The 21,783-nt window shown below is 41.6% G+C and overlaps 1 protein-coding gene across 24 annotated transcripts in view; it reads left to right on the top strand.

The window, feature by feature from the left end:
• CCDC91 (coiled-coil domain containing 91) overlaps positions 1–21,783 on the top strand; it is a 168,600-nt gene that overhangs the window by 22,933 nt on the left and 123,884 nt on the right. For 11 of the 24 annotated variants that reach the window (XR_014156538.1, XM_081861389.1, XM_081861369.1 and 8 more), the window contains 4 exons: positions 2,533–2,702; positions 4,543–4,737; positions 5,284–5,388; positions 15,729–15,806. Coding sequence is in view for 23 of the 24 variants with exons in the window: in XM_081861389.1 (XP_081717515.1) it covers positions 2,533–2,702; positions 4,543–4,737; positions 5,284–5,388; positions 15,729–15,806 (548 nt within the window). In the remaining variant the exon portion in view is untranslated. The remainder of the gene's footprint in view (positions 1–2,532; positions 2,703–4,542; positions 4,738–5,283; positions 5,389–15,728; positions 15,807–21,783) is intronic. The other 13 variants (XM_081861373.1, XM_081861379.1, XM_081861388.1 and 10 more) reach the window with 3 other exon arrangements.

Genomic DNA, 21,783 nt, shown 5'->3' with positions numbered 1-21,783 from the left:
CATTTAAAATTTAAACAAGACTTTTAGCAGACTTTAAATCTGCATAAACTATGCTTCTGAAGAGGAAAAAGAGGTAAACTGTGCAGATCTATTGCGTTAATGGGGAAAGAATTAGATATATAATTCTGTGACCATACAAAAGCAGATATAACAAACGCACAAGCATAGGAGGAGGTAGGCGTGAGTTACTGGAAGAGTAGGTGTGTATCTCACATATTAGCAGAATGGGGTGGGACCCCACCATGACAGGATTTTCTTATGTGGAGGCCAGTAGCAGTGTTTGCTCTTCAGTTAACATGAATAGATTTTAGTATCTTGAGTTAGAGCTCCCAAGGGAAATCTTTTTGCAATGTTGCTTGGTGGTATTGCATTGCCCAAAGCTATGCATAAGACTTGTGAAATCAAAGGGGCTGGACTGGAAGACCATTGGAGTCCCTTCCAACTCTGCAATTCTATGCTCACCATCATTGAGGTGATCCATGTAACTATTTTGGCAGTTTTCTCATGATGCTACCGGTCTCCTTGCCTTGAAAAGGAAACCATACTGAAGCCACCCGTCTGGAAACAGCACTGAGTTTTGTCCCATTATATGTGGCCATTAGTTGAGATTACTGCATTGCAGGGGGTTGAACCCTTGGGATCCCTTCCACCTCTACAGTTCTACGATTCTGTGTATCTTTGCTAGGTCTGTTTTCTTGTAGTCTAATGAATTGACTGTGCTTTCAGCAATGTATAGACATGTCAACATAGACATTGGGTAGCTCTGCTTAGCATCCATCTTTCAGGCCAACAGTGTCCTTAACTTTTCTCCAGACAGCGGTTCTTTGGTAGCCCTCTCAAAGCTGGCACTTTCCAAGGAAGGAGTAGAGAGCTGCTGACATGTCAGCCCCTGGAAGGGAAACGAATGAAACAAATGATAAAATAATTTACATCTTTTATTATTCATTTTATTACCTCTTCATAAACAGCATTTTCTTGAGATCTAAGCCTAAGGGCAGAGGATCTTAGTGGTGTGCTAGCAAGAAGGTTGCTATCTCCTGGCATCTTTCTTAATACATTCCTCAGTGGGGCAGAGGCTTTAATCCTTGCCAGCGTGGAAATGCTGAAGCCTGCAGCAAAGGATTATACAGTCAAGTACTTGAGCTATCTGGGAGATTATTTCACTCCCTTTCCAGATTGAGTAACCCAGGAAAATATTAATGCCTGTCTTGGCAATTTGGCATCTTTTAGAGATGCAGGGCACTTGGGGGCTGGTGTAGACAAGCAGTTCCTTTGCAAATGACTTCAACTGATCGCTCACACGCAATGGTATGAGTATTGCAGGCATTTTCTAGCCTTCTCATTTTTGAAAGTGCTCTTGGAGGTGTCCTTCATTTGCTTACCATTGAAAGAAATATGTGGACACAAAACCATTCTACATCTCAGGGACCCATGTATGCATAAAAATCAACCACAGTGTACATTAACCTAATGACATCTAGAATGTGAACAAATGAATTTGGCTTTGCATATTGCCAAATCAGTGTTCATAGTCAGTGTTCATCATAATGCCAAGGAAAATGCAGAGCATTTGTCAGTATGCATATTATAAAAACATTAAAAGGCAGGTATTCTCTGGTTGAGAGTCCTTGCTCTTTATGTAATTCATCATCCAATGCTGAACTGGAGCTGTTCCTATTGACCAAAACAGTGTCCATAATTTTTGATACGTATACATTTGTCTTTGATCTCTAGTGACTGGTGAATAGCAGCTGTTTTTCTTTAATCCACATTCTCTGTCTCATATTGAGCCCAGCATATTGTCAGGCTTTGGAGAAATGGCTCCCTCCCCCGCTTTGGCTGTGCATTAGCAGAACAAAGCAATTAGAGTCCCTTACCAGTTTAAGAGTGTTTAATGATCAGAGCAAAGGAACAATGCAGCCATTTTCAGAATAAAGGTGCTCCCAATTAAGCTTCCCTCCTACTCCCCCCCCCCCAAGTTATCTTTGTCACTTCCCCCTTCTTGCAGCCTGATTTCGCAACCGCTGAACCTTCTGCCCAGCTGTTGTTTTCCAAACTATGTCCCTTTGCAAACCAATTCTCTAAATCTATATACTTCTCCATTGTTAATGGGCAGCTTCAGAATTCTGGTCAGGAGCAGGAAGAGGGGGAGGTTCCAACCATTCCTCATCAGAGCTGTAATCCTCAGTCTGATCTCTGACACATATAGTATGACAAATGTGATTTTATGAATGAAAAGCAGCATTTGAAATTCACTGTGTAGTTTCTACCTGGTATCATGTTATTCTGTCTTGGCAAAATAGTCAAATTTGAAAATGTTTTTTAAGTGTAAAAGGGGGGGGGAAATCATGATAATACATGTGCGAAGTAATCTAGCCTTAATTTTTCTCCACATCATTACCTATTTTTCCATTGGTAACTTGTAAAATTCCTTTCTTTAATTACCAAGTTCCTATTTTTGTCATCTCTGTTAGATGTTGAATTTCAGAAATAAGTGTATATTGAGCTTGCTTTTTCATGTTTCCTATGTAGCACCTGAAATCCATGTAACTCCAACACTTTCTGCTGAGGTTCTTCAGGAGTTGTCTTCCACTAATGCCAGCTTTTTCTCTTGTGATCCATTAATTCCTTCAGGTGATGATATGGTGACAGATGGTCAGCCATCAACCAGCACTTTAAATTTAGCTGATCTTAAAGAACAGGTAAAACGTACCTATTTTTATCCTTTATGCACAAAATTGATATTAATCCACATTTAACTCAATGGGACTGAATTGTAAGTAGAAACGTATAAGATTGCCCTGTAAATCATTTTGTTATGTGCATAATATTGCCCAGAGTAGAGTGGAGAGCTGAATTTTTGTAGGTAAAACATGCATTTTTACAACTAAAATCTTGGCTGCAGTCCACCTGACCAAAATCTCTTTAGCCTATTGAACAGATACATGAACTGGCCTGTGAACTGGCCTGTGAACTGGCTCTGGTTCTGGCTCTTCAATCAACTTTATATGTCCTGTCCATGCAAAATTGGTGTTATATTAGGTACTTTCACATTGCAGCTCACCAATATATCACAATACCTGAAATAAGGATGGAGCTATGTCAAGGCACTGGCTGACTTCATGGTTTTTCTTGCATTGTGATTTTTGCCTGCACCTGCTCTTTAATTTGCTGCCGCCTGCATGAGGCCAGGGAAAGCTGAGCCGGCAGAGTTAACAGGAGTTGCAGGAATCAAGAGAAGTATTTCCTGGCTTTACAGATTTCCTCACATTATGATTTTCCATAGCACACACAAACACACACATACACACATAATGATTTGTGATATATTGGCAGGTCAAAAATTATGAAACTTATATAATGATACGGACTTCAGACCGGTTTTGGATGATATATCAGCCAACCCTACTTTCCGGTCAATCCCATATCTGAGGATCTGAGGGGCAATTGAAATCTCTGCTAAAAAGGGGGGGGCAATTGTTTTAGGGGTTTCAATGTAAACCTCTTCCTGGGCTGAGAGCCACAATGACGAAAAATGCCCCTGCTTCTCTGCTGATACAGTGAGGGGGGAAAGTATTTGACCCCCTGCTAAATTTGCCCATTTGCCTTCTGACGAAGAAATGACCTACCATTTTAATGGTAGGTTTATTGTAGCTGTGAGACACAGAATAACAACAGGAAGACATCGGGTTGACTGAGGAGTGTGCAGCCTTGGCTCTCTTTAATGTCTCTGCATAGGTATGCACTATGTGTGTGTGTGTGTGTGCATGCATGTGCAAAAGTGTCATGGTGGCTAGTAATGCCCACTGCTGGCAGACAGCCCTCAGAGGGGTTGTTGTGAAACCCTTTGGTCAAAAAAGATTGGACACAAGTGCTAACCTCTTTCAATTTCAGAGCTGCGGCACCGTATTGCAACCATGGAGCCCATTTGAAATCAGTGCTACAACAGTGCTACATCATGTCTTTAATTAAGTACTGTTGCTTTTGATAGTTTGTAGTCACAGGTCACATTAGGTGGGTTGGAGCCAAAAAATTGTCTCTCTCTTTGATCTGTAGCAATGTGCCCTGTGCATTTTGAAATGGAAGCTATGATACTGACCAGCTTGAGAAGAATATTGCATTTTCTTTTTGTCATTGTATTTTTTCTTATAGTTATCCATTAGAATAATTAATCCATTAGAATAATTAAAAGAAACCCAGTGGTATTTTTGGCACTTTCCCCCTTCAGCAGCAGACTTCCTGTGCCATGCTGATTTTGAGACTCTTCTCAGTTTCAAAAATGTCTTGCTACAGGGACTGCATTGGGTAAGTTCTGCTGTTTGGGAAACCAAGGTCCAAAGTCACCTTGGACACACACAATTAGTGGCATGCTTCATTGGCTCATTGCGAAAATCCCTCTTATTCAGACAAGCCTGGAACTATATATATTTTCATATACCTTTATTATCTGCATCTCAGGAAGGTATTGCTATGGAAATGGTTTCTCATTGTAATTTTTATCTCTTGTCATTTCTATGCATTTTTGTATCTTCAATGAAATAGGTTCCATTATCAGTTGATCCTTCTTTGAATATACCAGTTTCCTGTCTGAGTGTAACTGAAGATGTGGAAACAGCAAGTGAAAATGATAGGAAACTAGAATTGGATGAAGCAAATAAAGAAACACTTCAGCAAACACTTTCAAGTCTAGAAGTTAAACTTAAAGCTGCTGATGAAGAAAAATGTAGAATAAAAAAGGTATAACTAAAACTCCTCAGCGTCATCCTTTGAAATCTATGGGTAATTTCATTATGGTTGTAGCTGGCAACATCACCTATAGTTAGACTTGTCTAACACTTTCCAGTCCAAGATTCTGTCCTCAGTTGCTGTTTGCTTTGCCCAAATCTAACCATTTTGGTTTCCTTTCCATGCTGGGTGTCTGACTCAGTTTGACTTATTTGGAAAGTTTCAGGAAAGAAGGTCAAGATCCTTCGGAGAACAAGGTGGAAAAATGTTATTTTGCTGATAGTCTAGGAATATTTTGTAGGGGCTCTCTCTTTCTATGTATATATATATATATATATATATATATATATATATACACACACCTTTCTGGTGAATATCATATTAATACTGTTAATTCTGCTGAGCTTAAAAAACCCTTAAATTCAGTGGCTTATCAATTCCTCTCTTTGCCCAAAAGTTGACTAATATTTAATTGTTTAATATTTTTTGTGGAAAGTCTGGCTTAGAATTTAAAAATAGGTTCAGTACTTCTTCATGTTAATCTTAAATCTTTTTTAGGAGTTAGAAGATTTGTTGGAAAAATACAGGATTCTGGAAACAGATTTCCTGAAACACACGGAGGATAAACTGATTTCACATGAAGATCAGTACAACAAGCTTCAGGTAACTTGTTTTTCTCTCACCACTTCCCTAAGGCTAAATATGTGGTCCAATACACAATTTTCTTTTTCAGTGACTTGCATGGTTGCCTGAAAGTTTGAAAAACTTTTTTTTTCTTTCAGAACAGGACTTTAAAAAAGTAGAAGCTCTCTTGCCACTGAATTTTATAACATAAAGTCATGGGTCCCCTCGTCCCAAGGTTAACCCTCCCCCCAAAAACCAAAACCAAAAAATGCATCCCATCAGCTGTTTGGCATTTTCATAGGCAAACATTAAATTTCTATCAGTTTTTCAGTGCTTTGGAGAACTTGTAACAATGACTTCAAAATTTTAATCTTTTTCTTTTCTCTGGAAGTATCACATGGTATTTCCCTTTGACGGTGTTTGTCTGGAATGGACGTATAATTATTTTGCCAATGGCTGCTCTCCATTATTTGGTGGTAACAAATTCAAAGGAAGCCCAGAGAGGTTGTTTGGTATCTGTGTGTTACATGCAACTAAATCATTCCTCGAGTATGCCCACAGAATTTTATGGATGAATTGGTTAAGTCCATTGATTTCAGTGGGATTACTTTGAGTATGACTTAGATGGGCACATGACTCAAATTCGTGTTTTCACATTTGCTCCATACTAGGCATAAGTTGCCCATAAAGGTTGAGTACATAATGTCTTCATTCAGTAAATAAATTGAAAATATTCTTTGTGTGGAAATGATGTCATGGGTGTCTGAGAGCCACTTGTTACCAGCTTTGACACCTGTTGCCCTATGTAAAAAAAGGTAAAGGTAAATGATCCCATAAAGTAATGCTATAAAGTCGTTTTTTTGGAGCGGCTTCTGCAGCATTTGTTTGGGGGAATGTTTAATGACTCACAATCAGCCCATGGAGCGATAGGCCGCTTGTGAGTGCTCCAGCATGGTGGCCAAGACAACAAAGCAGAGCTGGCGATGGAGGAAACCAAGAGAAGTGAAGGTTGCCTTTCATTGTATCTACCTATTATTTCAACCAAATACCTCTCTAAATATGCACAAGTTATTTAGGCTAAAAGTAATTAAGTTGTATTAAAGCTGAAGCTGTGGGAAACCCCAAAAATTTCATGTACAAAAAAGTTACAAGGCAGTCTATTTACAAGTCAGTTCATTTTTCAGTACAAGATTATTAAATGCTATTTGCCATTTAGCAATCAGAGATCTAGGAATAGGGATAGGTAAAACTTGAAACAAGAACAACTTTTATGTAGATAGGCCTATGTAACTGTTAACATTTTTTGATCAGCCAATAATTTTAATGATAACTTCTGTCTGTTTCTATTGTTGTACACCACAGTGTTATATTGTATGTATTGGTGGCATATGAATACTTTTATAAGTAACTTAATTTACGCAATTCCATCATTTTTAGGAATTCAGTTCTTCCTTTAAAATACAGGTTGGATTTAGCTCATCAGGCTATGTCCCTATTAATCTTATTGTTAACCAGGCTATAATTTAAGGTAAATCATTTAAGTTCCCAGGTAAATAAACATCTATATATTGAAGAGAAAGGGAAATCTTAATTCCAGTTAAATGACATGTCACAAGTTGTATGTTGGAGTCAAATTTAAGAAATAAGGATTTAGATTTATTATAATTTATCCTGTAGGCAGCCAAAATACTAAAGTCTTGGAGGTTAACCATAGCTTTTGGGAGGGAGGTTAACAGATTATATGACAAAACTGCCATATCACCTGCAAATCAACATAGGAGATGGGTCTTGGTTGTCATTTACAGCCCCTTATATATGCATCTGTATGAAGAAACAAAGTGATGGCTGATCTTCCATTCTGGTCATCTTGGGCCCATCTGGGATTAGCACCACCTAGTTCTTGAGGCAGGAACTCTAGTTATCTAGTTATCTCTAGGATCTTTTTCTGGTGGTGTTCCTGGAAGTGGCAGATTCAGTCTTATCTGAATCAGGGTGGGTTGAGGGCAGGTTTTATGAGCAAAATTGGTTTTCAGATGAAAAATGAGAGAGAAATTGCTGAGGTGAGGTCTAAGCAGTACTTGAACCAACTTGTGTTTCCCCTTTTGCTCTTCAAATCAGTCTTCTTCCTTAACCTGCACGTTAACAGGGCAGACCTGCTTCCATCACACCTAGTTTGGTCATCGATCAGCCCATGTATTCAGCTCCACCCTTAGTTGAAAACCATGAATTTTTGAAATCAAACTTTAAAATGTAGAACAATGTTGTTTCGTTTAGTGCACATGAATATGAACAGCATGGAAATATATCTTGGAGGTAGGTACATTCTGTGGCTAAGAGTATTAGAAAATGTATGTTTTCTTTTAAAAGTAATATGACTTACATCCTGTTAAATATCATCTTCTAACAAAATATTTAGGTTGGTTTTAGGTGCAGACATAGAGGAGACAGAACACTAATAATGAAAAATGGGTGTTTAAAATGTTACCTATTATACCTGCCACTAAATTTATAGATGAAATTCCAGGAACTTTTGCAGGTCATAGAAGAGCTTGAAAATATGGTGCATTGAGGAAAGTAGCAGGAAAAGGGTACTTTCTTAGTTTCTAGCCTTGTTTTTGCTAGTTGATTAAACACATTTATGCATATGCCCACTTCTGTTCAGTTTTCTGCCTGGACATTTCAATTTATTTTTGGCATGTCTTTGTGCTTTTGAATTCCTTTCCTTGTTTTATTCAGTGACATTTCCCCCCAAACCTCCCAGAGCCACAAACTCAACTTGTACAGCAAACTGTGTATTGAACAAAGTACAGTGGTGCCCCGCAAGACGAATGCCTCGCAAGACGGAAAACTCGCTAGACGAAAGAGTTTTCCGTTTTGGAGGTGCTTCACAAAACGAATTTCCTATGGGCTTGCTTCGCAAGACGAAAATGTCTTGCGAGTTCCTGCGGGGTTTTTTTCCTCCCCCCCCTTTTTCTAAGCCGCTTATCCGATAAGCCGCTAAAAGCCGCTAAACCGCTAATAGCGCTAATCCGCTAAGCCGTCAATGGGCTTGCTTCGCAAGACAAAAAAACCGCTAGACGAAGAGACTCGCGGAACGGATTCTTTTCGTCTTGCGAGGCACCACTGTAGATTAATGAAGAAGCACATAGAAAAGAATAGATAAATATAGCACTACCTAATGCTAGAATGTATCTGCAATGACTTTAAATCCTAAAGGGCACAATAACTGGCAGAAAATTTACTTTTTCCAATTTGTACACTTTCCAATACTTCCTGGGCTCCTTTCAGCTAGCATCTTTCAATCCCAGCTGTATCCAGCAATGAGGGTGTCAAGCCATCAGATCCATTTCCAGTGATTGCCTCAGAAATGCTAAGTGTACATTGCTTTTCTTCCTCTTTTAGGTTTCATTTAAATATAAAGGTCTCCTACTAAATATGAAAAAAACCCCAGAATTATGTTAGGACAAGAACAATGATTTGAGCAATGTGATCCATTATGAAAATGCTCACAAAATTCCTGCCTTTAAAATGGTCAGTTTGTATATTCCATAGTATTTGAAGTTCTTCATCTTGGAGTATTACTTTTGCTATGTAGAAATTTCTTTTAGGAACATGAAGATAACTTTAGCTCACTTCAGGTGATTTTCTAAACTAGGGGTAACCAATGTGGTGCCCTCCAGGTGTTTGGGAAGTGAAAAGAAGCTTTTGCTCCCCTCTTCTCAAATGGGTACGGCAGTGATTTTCAATCAGTGTGCCATGGCACCCTGGGGTGCCACAAATAATGGCCAGGGGTGCTATGGGCAACACTGGCCTATGTCCCTTTTTCCTTCCCTTCCTCCTCTGATGTCCTCTCGTTTCCTGCTTGGCAGGGGGTTGGACTCGATGGCCCTTGTGGTCTCTCCCAACTCTATGATTCTATGATTCTATGATTCTATGATCTCTGCCTCCCAAAGGCTTGCACAACTGTTTGTTGCAGCAGCCTTGGCTACAAGCGCCGCAGGGGAATGGTGCTGGTTGCCAAGAGCTGAGGTGGCCTCAGAGTAAGCAGGCAGGCAGGCAGGCAAGGGAGCCCAGCCAACCAGTCCATGAGCCCTTGCTGTTGGGAATGGACAGACAAGTCCCATGCCGCTGTGGGTCCGTGTGAGGAAGCACCTCTCTTTGGGGCAGGAGGGGCAGCTCAGAGACAAGGCGGCAGCAGCGGCTGCCCAGAGGACACCCAAGGAGAGGGGAGAGGAGGCTGAGGTAACACTCCACAAGGGAGGGTGTCTGAAAAAGGATGAGAGGCTGCTCACTCTGCAGGCAGGAGGTGACATAACTGGGCTCCTGAGCCCCACAGGGGTACTGCAGAAAGAAGGTAGTTGGTTAAGGGAGCCGTGGACTCCAAAAGGTTGAAAACCTCTAGTGTAAGGATAGAAGAGAGGGAGCATGTGAATCATAGGGCTGCTTGCTGCTCATTAGCAATTCCCACCCACCCCTTCCCAACAGGTGGTCAGAGTTTGCGGCCCTAAGCGGGGCCACCTGGCTGGGTGCCCCCCCCCAAGTAACTGTGGGCTTGGCCCACCCCTGGGCCAATGGGCTACCGTCAGGGGTGTGGCCTGGGAGTAGGTTTAGGGGCCGGTTCCCGGTCAAGACTCACTTGTCTTTTTCTTTTCTAGGGTCATGTAAATCGTGTTTTTTTAAGATCATGTTCTCAAGCCAGGTCATTGCAATTTGCTATCTATAAACAAACTATGGAGCAGCAGCAGTAATATCTAAAGCCAGTGGTGTAGACATCTATATTAGCACATCTGAGAATTCGTTATCACTGCCTTAAAGAACAAATAGAATAAACCTTAATGTTTGTTTTCATGTTATGTAACCTTACAAAAAGTAATGCCTGGCTTTTTTCCCTGTTATCTCTATCCCTTTTTTCTGTTGTATTGTGTATACAGGTAACTTGCATTTTGGCTGGGGTGTGTGTGTTATTTTTGTTTGTTACTATGTTATGTATTTTTGTGATTTTATATTGTAAACCATGCTGTGATCCTCAGATGGACAGTATAGAAATAAAATAAAATAATTTAGGGGTTATATTCTGGGGATTGCACTTATACACAAAAACATTTATCCCCAAACTACCCCCTTGCACCCCTTTGGAACTGTCCCCAATCCAAAGCCATCATGTCAAAAGAGTCTTCTCCACCAAGCAAAGCAGAGAACTTTTAAGCTCTCTTCCTTGCTCACTGGGCTCTGGGAGGCCCTTGTGAGATCCAAGTTCCAGCGAGATCTCATGAGAGCCTCCCAGAATGTAGTAGGGAAGTCTGAGAGCTTACTGTAAAAGCTCTTTACTCTGCAGGAAAACCCTGCACAAAAAGAGCTTCTGTGCCTTTAATTGGTGTAATTTCAACTGTCTTGCCTTCAGTTGCATAAAACTGAAATTGTACATGGTAAACGTGCATAAGTTGTGAGTTACTTGTATTAGATTGTAGACTTGTTTGTGGGGGCAGTGATGTGCAACATCTAGAAAACTTTATGTGAAACTTTGTTGAGCATCTAGAAAACCTTACTTGTGGTGATAATGGCAGTGAGTATTAGGACTATCTTTTATTTCTTCCCTAAAGTGCAATGTGAAATACCTTTCTTAGTTTAATACTCTAAACTGCTGTAATAATGTAGTTCAAATATTCCATTTGCCTAGACATTTTGCAACATTACTAGTCAGAATTTAATTGAATCCTGGGGAATTTGAATTCTCCATTCCCAACGGAGAGCTGCCTTTTATTGAACAGGTTCCTCAGCAGAATGGGGTCCCCTGTCTTGGAGGAGTTACAGTAATGGGACAGTGGTAACTACCTACCCCTGTTTAAAAGTGGACTCCTAGAAATGAGCAGGACATGACACCCACCAGTTTTAAAAGAGCAGTTCCATCTCTGTTGAAATGAAGATGAGCCTTCCAGTAAATGTAGTCTGACTTCAAGATCTAATGCTACTGTATTACAAAGGATATGGCCAGGACTCCGTTTCTTCCAGGCTTTGGTTATTGAATAGTAGCTAAAGCATTAGGTGTCTAGACACTTGAATGTTCAGTAGCATTCTGAGTCATTCTTCTAACTTTAGAAGGTTATTTATGCTTCCATAAACATTTGGATATTAACAGTTTCAAGTTGGATGCAATTATTTCAAAGGACAGTTAGAGATGGAGTCTGGGTGGATAAAATTAAATTGTGTCTTAAAAAACAAAATAAATTAGGTTTTCAAAAATTAAAAGATACTTTAAGAGAATATATATTATTTGTATATAGTGTTAGTTAATCTGTGTCCTTAAATATGCAGTAATAAAATGATATCTGACTAATGTTAATAAATCTAATGTTTGTACTCATAATCACTTAAAATTAAGAAAATTGCTGTCAAACTCATTGCATTAATACCAGCTTTCCCAGGTAAAGGAAAACGTGACTTTTGATGTTAATCATTAGCTGTATGACACAGTAATTCAGAGAAACGGACCAGACAAGAAAGGAGGAGGAGTGGCGTTATATGTCAGGGATGTGTATACCTGTGAAGAGATCCAAGATTTAGAACCTCAAAGCCAAAGTGAGAGCATTTGGGTCAAAATTAAGGGAGAGAAGAATAACAGGGACCTCATTGTGGGAGTTTACTATAGATCCCCAAGCCAAACGGAGGACATAGATGATGCCTTCCTGGAACAGATGGCCAAGCATGCAAAAGGAAGGGAGATAGTAGTAATGGGGGACTTCAATTACCCGGATATTTGTTGGATGTCAAACTCAGCCAAGAGCATAAGGTCAAACAGATTCCTCACTGGCCTTGCAGACAACTTCGTTGTCCAGAAAGTGGGAGAAGCAACAAGAGGAACAGCCATTTTAGATCTGGTCCTAACCAATGTTGATGACCTGGTTAGTGGGGTAGAAGTGGAAGGATCATTAGGCGCGAGTGATCATGCTCTTCTGAAGTTTACTATACTGCGGAAAGGAGCAGCCTTGAAAAGGATCCACAAAATCGTATACCTTCACTAAGAAACCAGAGGCCTTCCTTCTGGGTATTGTCGGCCAGAAGGTGTTAAAGAAGGATCGAACATTTTTCATGTATGCAACAACGGCAGCAAGGATTCTCATCGCAAAAAATTGGAAAACTCAAGATTTACCCACACTGGAAGAGTGGCAGATGCAGCTGATGGACTATATGCAACTGGCCGAGATGACTGGCAGAATCCGAGACCTGGGAGAAGAAAAGATGGAGGAAGACTGGGAGAAATTCAAGATGTATCTACAAAAACATTGTAATTTGGTTGAATGTTAAGAAGGATGCTAGATTATAAAAAACTGGCCACCACTAAACTAGATTTAAATTTGATGATAAGTGAGACTAAAGAAAATATAAAAATTTTATTGGAAAAAGTGTTAAATCATATTGGAATGTGTGGACATGAGATTGTAAACAAGTTGATAATTTGTTTGGAAAAAATTTTTTTTTTTTAATGATGTAAATGGGAGAGGGGGACGTGAGGGAGTCCAAAGAAGTGAAGAATTTGTTGTTATAAAAGTAAGATTGTTTTATGTGTGCATTTATATTTTAAAAAAAAAACCTTAATAAATATTTATAAAAAAAAAAAAGAAAAGGATCCACAAAATCAGTTTCTTCCAAAAGCACCTGGATCTGGTCTGCGACCACTCACTCCAGAACCTTGCCCCAGGAAAGGGAGATTAGCAACTGGCCAGTAGTTAGGTTTTCTGAATCCAGGAAAGGTTTCTTAATGAGTGGTTTTACCACTGCCTCCTTCAAACAGGCATTCAAAATGACCTTAACAGATTGGAGAACCGGGCCCAAACTAACAAAATGAATTTCATTAGGAACAAATGTAAGGTTCTGCAGTTAGGAGGAAACAGATGCACAAATATAGGATGGGGAACACCTGGCTTACTAGCAGTTTATGTGAAAAGGATCTAGGGGTCTTGGTGGACCACAAGCTTAACATGAGTCAACAGTGTGATGCAGCAGCAAAAAAGGCTAATGCTATTCTAGGCTCCGTAAACAGAAGTATAGTTTCTAGATCAAGGAAAGTAATAGTACCACTCTATTCCGTCTTGGTCAGACCACACTTGGAACTCTGTGTCCAATTCTGGACACCACAATTTAAAATAGATGTTGACAAGCTGGAACGTGTGCAGAGGAGGGCAACCAAGATGATCAAGGGTCTGGAAACTAAGCCTTATGAGTAGCACTCGAAGGAGCTGGGTATGTTTAGCCTGGAAAAGAGGAGAGTGAGAGGAGATATGATAGCCATCTTCAAATACCTTGAGGGCTGTCGCATGGAGGAAGGAGCATGCTCTGGAGGATAGGACTCAAACCAATGGCTTCAAGTTGCTAGAAAAGAAATTCCGACTAAACATTCTGACAGTAAGAGCTGTTCAGCAGTGGAACAGACTCCCACAAGAGGGGAGTTTTTAAACAGGTTGGATGGCCGTCTGCCATGGATTCTTTAACTGAGATTCCTGCATTGCAGGGGGGTTGAACTAGATGACCACTGGGTCCCTTCCATCTCAAAGATTCTATGATTCTATAATTTCAGGTAAAATTCAGTTGGATATAACTCCCATGTAAGCCATTTTGAGCTCAGTGGAGAGTGTGGAACTATTTTTGTGGGAGGCATACCCTCTCCAGGTGCTTTGCCATCTGAAGGATGTAATAATCCTCAAATAGTAACGGGGGACCAAAAAGGCAATCATGTGGCTTCCAAGGATAATTTTGGCATGTGATCTAAAGATAGATCCCCAAAGATCTTGCTATAATGCACGAGCCAGTTACTGGCAGATATCTCTGCATTCATTAGGGGTCTAACTATATGAAACAATATACCTAGAAACAGGATCCAAAAGTTAGATTATTTCCTTTTGGCTGCAGCTTGTCCCAGTTGAGTCAGTTTTTGCCCAGCATACTCCCTCTTTTCGCTCTTTACAAGTGAATGACTGTGGGAAGGAGTTAGTAGGTCTGTTTTTGCAGAACTGTTGAAATGGTTTCAGTAATTCTTTTTGGCACATCTTGGTCAAGTTACCCCTGCAATAAACCTCTGTTTCAGTTAAAATACTAATTATGGACTATCATAGGTCAGAGGTGCTGAAATATATTTTGTTAGGCTTGCAAAATGTCATAGTTCATTTCCAAGGCTTCCTGACAACGTGTCCAAAGAGTACAGCTTTTGAGTAACCCAACTATAGAAGAGAGTAGGTGTCTTGTCGATGGAATTCATCTTTCACAAAAGTGAGCGGAGTGATTAAGGGATGAATGTCTATAGTATTATAATAGCAGAACCAATGGATAATTATTACTTTTAACCATGTTGCCAACCTCAAAGCTATGAATATCAAATAAAGGAGGAGGAAACAAAAGTATGATTATTTATTATTATTTATTAGATTTTTACACGCCCTTCATCATGAGATCTTAGGGTGGTTCACATAATAAAATACAGGATAAAATAAAATAATCAATGGTACTGGTTCCTTGATAAGAAAAGTAGTTATAGGCTTCTAAATTCATATTTATTGCTGTGAAGATGATAAAAGTTGATGAAAGACTGAAAAGGTCAAGAAATTTCAGATCAGATTTATTTATTATTTTATCCTGCAATCAGGGATGATGGCAGCTTACTCCAGCAATCGTTAATTTAAATTTTAGAAGATTCTAGAGATGCTCTGTGGAGGTGTAGAACTCAGTTGTATCGTTGCAGGTAGCCTCTTGAACACCAGTTACTGGTAAACAACCTGCTTATTTTCATTTTAGTGTAGGTATTAAGGTCTATATTTAAAACAAGTTGTGTTCACTTCCAGACTAAGAAGAAATAAGGATGCCTACACAAACCATTGGAGATGGGTGCATATGTAATAAAAACCCTGGCCCTCATGGTTCAAATGATCCCTGCATACACTACATAGTGGATCGGGTGATGCAGAGATCATAGGGTCAACATGGATGGTATACAGTTAGCTTGACCAAAGGCATAGTTCTTTTCTTTCTGTTTCTGCATGTGTTATTTCTTGGGGCTTCTTTAAGCACTGAGGTTCACACATGGCAATCTTGGAAATACCCTTTCCTATGGCTGATATTTATTTAAAAGTACCTTACCCTCAGGCTCAGTTGTTTTGTGCTGTTAAATGGTCTGCTCTCTGCACCATATGGAAACGGCAGTTTCACCTAAAGTCTAAATTGACTTTTGTATTTCTGCCTTAATAGTAAAACAGTGAAACTAGAAACACATAAATGTTATATGTTTCCGATGTCACAAACAGAAAAGTCTGTGGCACTTTAGTTTGTGTTGTGGACTGGATAAAGGGTTGACTAGATGTTGTCATGACTGTATGATTATATATTTCTTACAGGAGAAGCATAAACTTGAGTTGGAAGACTTGAGAAGAGCTGGCCATGAGGCCTTGGCTATTATTGTGGAAGAATTTAAGGTAAATATCTTTATAAAAATGCTACAGTGAGTTGACCCAATCATCTCTGATTGCTATGTGACTTTCCTGTGGATTTGGTGTAGGAAGCAGAAATGCTCACAGGATGTCTTGAGCCTGTTGTCAAGCCTATTGTCATGTCTGCTTCAGGGATTTTTGGATGAAGCCAATTATTTGGATCTGTTACTGTCTGATTTCTGTCCTAGTTTTGAAATGGAAACTGCCTTGGACATCCTGGTGGTGGGAGAGGGAAAGGAGTGCCATTCTGTTGATTCCTGTGAACTTTTCCATTCAGTACCATTGAGTGTGGCTTCCTTATCTGTTTCCTGGAAATTACTGCTCTCTGGAAGCTATACTTCATTGGGAGAAGTTATCTGCAGGTTTGGACTAAGGTGTCATCAGTAGTGGAATATATATATCTCTGCTTCTTATTTCCATCATCAGTCCAGGAAGGCAGTAACTGATGGTCAGAACACATAACTCCATTTATATTTCTGTCACACTTTAAAGTGTTGCCCCCACCCATGTTACCCCAAAGACCTTCAATTCAATTCAAAGACCTGACCAAGCCACAGATTCACTAAGATGCCTTCTTCTTGGACCTGAATAACACAACAAACAGGGCGTTTACAGTGATGCTACCACAGTTTGAGATTACATTGTTAAATTGGTTTGATGCAGGCTATGTAAGTTCCTACTGCAATCTGGACAATGCAAGCCATGGGTACTTCACTCATTAAACATGGGTCACATTGAATCAACTAACTTGCATTCATCCCAGTGTTTTTAATATGTTGTTTTTCTGGCTATTATATTGCGTTTTATTTGCCGTAAGTGCTCTACGAGCAGAATGGTGGAGGCAAGATGGTGCCGTGAGAGGAAGCACCACTTTGAGCTCCGCATCAGTTTTAGAGAAAGTTTTAATTACCGGTCGGACTCATCTTCCGACTACTTATCAGTCAGAGTTGCTGTTAAACGTTCAAATCTTAGAAGGACGTCGAGTTCTCTGACCCACAGCAGCAATTAGCAGTGGCTGCTTCTCCAAGAGTAAGACTTACTTTCCAAAATGTCCAGGAAAAAGAAGAGATCTCCACAAGTGAGCCCACAGCCCAAGAGCAAGGAGAGCAAGCTGAATGATTTCATAAGAGCTCAGAATTTAGAACCTTCTGCATCAAACAGAGCTCACTCCCAGGTAGGTGGGGACCCTCTAATGGGAGGAGACCACCCAAGGGAGAACTCATTGCTGAGGACCCATGAACTATTATCCGAGGGTGCGCCACTTTATGCAGAAATACTTGTTTGTTAATAGCAAGAACAGTGGAGGAAATAACACCAAATTAGAAAAGGTAATGTCTCTCCTGGCCGAGTTGGTGCTGCTGGTGGCTAGAAACATCCCTCCTGATACTCGAGGCTGGCCACAGTGTTGCCCCCCCTCCACCAAGACCCCTGTGTACAGGGGTGTAATCGTCCGAGAGACTACCAATAGCAAAAACAACGAACGCAAAAGCAGCGAACTGATCCTGCAAAGCATGGAAGTAGTTCTTGACATATATCCTTTTAATGGGCTGCTGCCTTACTGGAAATCAATCACTAGTTTAAAGCGAAATCTCGAGCTTTTATTAAACATCCAGTGCAACAAGCTAATCGCCATAAACTTGCTTTTGACGGACTCCTAGCACACTAGACTCATGTTGACATATTCCGACTCAGCTACCCCTAAATTACTCCTGAAATATAGGGTCTACCTAATATTGGCAAGGCGTGTTTTAAAGAACAAAAACTTTTACTGTTGTACAGCCGGACTGATTCCAGTCAATCAGTGCACTTCCTGTCAGCAGGCACTCGTCATAGATTCAAGGTACAATCTCCAGGGCCAATAAGGAGGGCTTTGGGCGGTGCATTTGGCCAAAACATCCCCCTGGATAGGAAATCTTGAGTTCAACGACCAATTACATAAAGTAACCCTGCCCAACCTATCTGTGTCAAAGATAGGCTCCTCTATTAGACCTGCGGCAGACCCCGAAACTCACCATTTACTATCTCCACTGGAAACAGATCAGCCATCGCCAGGTGATGCTCCTCCTAAGGGAAGTGCAACATTTAGACTGCCAGAGATAGATCTAATTGTCTTTGACTCTGACCCCCCAAATGCCACAGCAAACTGGATAACGTCACTGACCGCTGGTAATTTGGACAATTCTGTAACTCAGCCCCAGGAAGAACAACACCGTATACATCCTAAGAATGGTTGCGTTATTATGGAGACAGAGGGAGAGCTGATCACAATCTGTCCTCCACAATGAAGCCAAGCCGATGACGGAACGAGCAGCCTCAATATTCTCTCATGGAACATAATGGGTTGGGCCAACAAACTAGGGGATGAGACATTTTGTGAATACATAACGTGTTTTGATGTGATAATGTTGCAGGAAACCTGGTCAACTGACAACATAGTCCTTGATGGTTATTTTGCCTATGAAATTAAGACCTCTAAACTGACCCTGATGTTGGGAAAGATGGAGGGCACAAGGAGAAGGGGATGACAGAGGACGAGATGGTTGGACAGTGTTCTCGAAGCTACAAACATGAGTCTGACCAAACTGCGGGAGGCAGTGGAAGACAGAAGTGCCTGGTGTGCTCTGGTCCATGGGGTCATGAAGAGTGGGACACGACTAAATGACTAAACAACAACAACAACAAACTGCACGAGGAGGGACGCGGGTGGCGCTGTGGGTTAAGCCACAGAGCCTAGGGCTTGCCGATCAGAAGGTCGGCGTTTCGAATCCCCACAATGGGGTGAGCTCCCGTTGCTCGGTCCCTGCTCCTGCCAACCTAGCAGTTTGAAAGCATGTGAAAGTGCAAGTAGATAAATAGGTACCGCTCCGGCAGAAAGGTAAATGGTGTTTCTGTGCGCTTCTCTGGTTGGCCAGGTTACTGAGTGTACAGTCCTTGAGCACCTAGTGCAGGGGATCATCTTGCACTATGAGTCCAAAAGTATCATTCTTATCTCAGCTTATATTCCACCAAACAAAGTGCAAGCACAGATTGAGAGTACATGGCATAAATGCCATAGTTTCCTTTACTCGCTTCAAATTAAGCGCGCCATTTTATATAATAGGATATATGAATGCCAGATTAGGCTCCAATGATGATTGCCTGTTTTTTAAAGACTGTCAAATCAATTATGCCGGCTTTTGTCTGCCCTTTTTACAAATAAGTCTTGACCTCATGATTATTAACGGGGGGCTCCCCCGGGACAGAGAAAGAGTGTTTACATTCATACATACTAACAGAGCTATCACAGTAGATCGCTGTCTCAATAACAGGGAGGCCTTTAAATTAACCAAAATCTTCTCTATCAATAACAGGACTGAGATTGGCCATCTGCCTCTAATCATCTCCACTACTGGCGAAAATTCAATCCAGCGCTCTCACACAGAATAATAGTAATAGTAATAGTAATAATAGTAATAATAATAATAATAATAATAATAATAATTTAATTATTTATTTATACCCCGCCCATCTGGCTGAGTTTCCCCAGCCACTCTGGGCAGCTTCCAATCAAGTGTTAAAAACAATACAGCATTAAATATTAAAAACTTCCCTAAACAGGGCTGCCTTCAGATGTCTTTTAAAGAGAAGATAGCTGCTTATTTCCTTCACATCTGAAGGGAGTGCGTTCCACAGGGCGGGTGCCACTACTGAGAAGGCCCTCTGTCTGGTTCCCTGTAACCTCACTTCTCGCAATGAGGGAACCGCCAGAAGGCCCTTGGCGCTGGATCTCAGTGTCTGGGCTGAACAATGGGGGTGGAGACGCTTCTTCAGGTATACAAGACCGAGGCCATTTAGGGCTTTAAAGGTCAGCACCAACACTTTGAATTGTGCTCGGAAACGTACTGGGAGTCAATGCAGATCTCTCAGGACCGGTGTTATATGGTCCCGGCGGCCACTCCCAGTCACCAGTCTAGCTGCCGCATCCTGAATTGCAGTTTCCGGGTCACCTTCAAAGGTAACCCCATGTAGAGCGCATTGCAGTAGACAAAGCGGGAGATAACTAGAGCATGCACCACTCTGGCAAGACAGTCCGCAGGCAGGTAGGGTCTCAGGCTGCGTACCAGGTGGAGCTGGTAGACAGGCTCCCTGGACACAGAATTGACCTGCGCCTCCATGGACAGCTGTGAGTCCAAAATGACTCCCAGGCTGCGCACCTGGTCCTTCAGGGGCACAGTTACCCCATTCAGGACCAGGGAGTCCCTCACACCCGCCCGCCCCCTGTCCCCCCAAAACAGTACTTCTTTTTTTTAAAAAAAAAAATATTAAGGGTTTTCTTGTTTTACAGTGTGAGTGTAATGCCTCGTATTTTTTTTCTCCATGTAACATTTTTACAAATCCGTTTCATTTGGGAGAAGAAAAAAAAAGAAAAAAAGAAAGGGGGTGGAGGGAGGGGAGATGGATGGGGGTGGGTAGCGGTGTTTCTGTTATGCTTAATGTATGTAGAGTTTGGTGTCAGCGTGCTTGTGTTGTTCACTTGTGTTCCAGAAACACCATAACCAGACACCAAAACAGTACTTCTGTCTTGCCAGGATTCAACCTCAATCTGTTAGCCGCCATCCATCCTCCAACCGCCTCCAGGCACTCACACAGGACCTTCACCGCCTTCACTGGTTCTGATTTAAAAGAGAGGTAGAGCTGGGTGTCATCTGCATACTGATGAACACCCAGCCCAAACCCCCTGATGATCTCTCCCAGCGGCTTCATACAGATATTAAAAAGCATGGGGGAGAGGACGGAACCCTGGGGCACCCCACAAGTGAGAGCCCAGGGGTCTGAACACTCATCCCTCAACACCACTTTCTGGACACAGCCCAGGAGAAAGGAGCGGAACCACTGTATAACCACTGTATAACAGGTCGATGGTGTCAAAGGCCGCTGAGAGATCCAGCAGAACTAGGAAACAGCTCTCACCTTTGTCCCTAGCCCACCAGAGATCAACGACCAGCGCGGCCAAGGCAGTTCCAGTCCCATGGTGAGGCCTGAATCCCGATTTGAAAGGATCCAAATGGTCTGCATCCTCCAGGCGTGCTTGGAGTTGTTCAGCAACCACCCGCTCAATCACCTTGCCTAAGAATGGAAGATTTGAGACTGGGCAATAGTTGGCCATAATGGACTAAATATGTTTTTTTAAGAAGCGGTTTAATGACCGCCTCTTTCAGCGGGTCTGGGAAGGCTCCCTCAAGGGAAGCATTCACCACCCCACGGAGCCCATCGCCTAGCCCTTCCCAGCTTGCTTTTATCAGCCAGGATGGACAAGGATCAAGAAGACAGGTGGTTGGTTTTACTCGTCCAAGCAGCCTGTCCACATCCTCGGAGGTAACAGATTGAAACTGATCCCAGATAACATGACTAGACAGGACTCTAGCACTCTCCCACCCCAGCCCTGCTCCCATGGTAGAGTCTACCTCCTTCTGAATCTGAGAAACTTTACCTGCAAAAAACTTTGCAAAAGCATTGCAGGAGATCTTGGGGTCCCTACCTGGCCCAGATGACGAAGGTGGTTCCGATAGATTGCAAACCACCTGAAAGAGTCTCCTGCTGCTGTTTTCTGCAGATGCAATAAAAGCAGCGAAGAAGGTCCTATTTGCCGTTGCCATTGCCACTTGGTAGGCTCAACCTTGAGCTCTAACCCGTGTCTGGTCCGATTCAGAGTGAGTTTTCCGCCACCGGCGCTCTAGCCATCTCAGCAATTGTTTCATCACCCTCAGCTCCGGGGAAAACCACGGGGTTGTCCGGGCTCCATGCAATCGGAGAAGACGCTTTGGAGCCAAACAGTCAATAGCCCTGGTTAACTCTGTATTCCAATGGGTCACCAGGGAATCAGCTGAAAGGCCATCAACATGGGATAAAACATCCCCTACCACTCTCTGGAAACCATTTGGATCCATTAAGTGGCGGGGGCGGACTATCCGAATCGGTCCCA

The sequence above is a fragment of the Podarcis erhardii genome, assembly GCF_964252035.2.
Source record: "Podarcis erhardii genome assembly, chromosome: 5".
Taxonomy (NCBI): domain Eukaryota; kingdom Metazoa; phylum Chordata; class Lepidosauria; order Squamata; family Lacertidae; genus Podarcis; species Podarcis erhardii.
The sequence above is the reverse complement of the archived record's forward strand: the minus strand, read 5'-3'. Positions and strand labels throughout refer to the sequence as shown.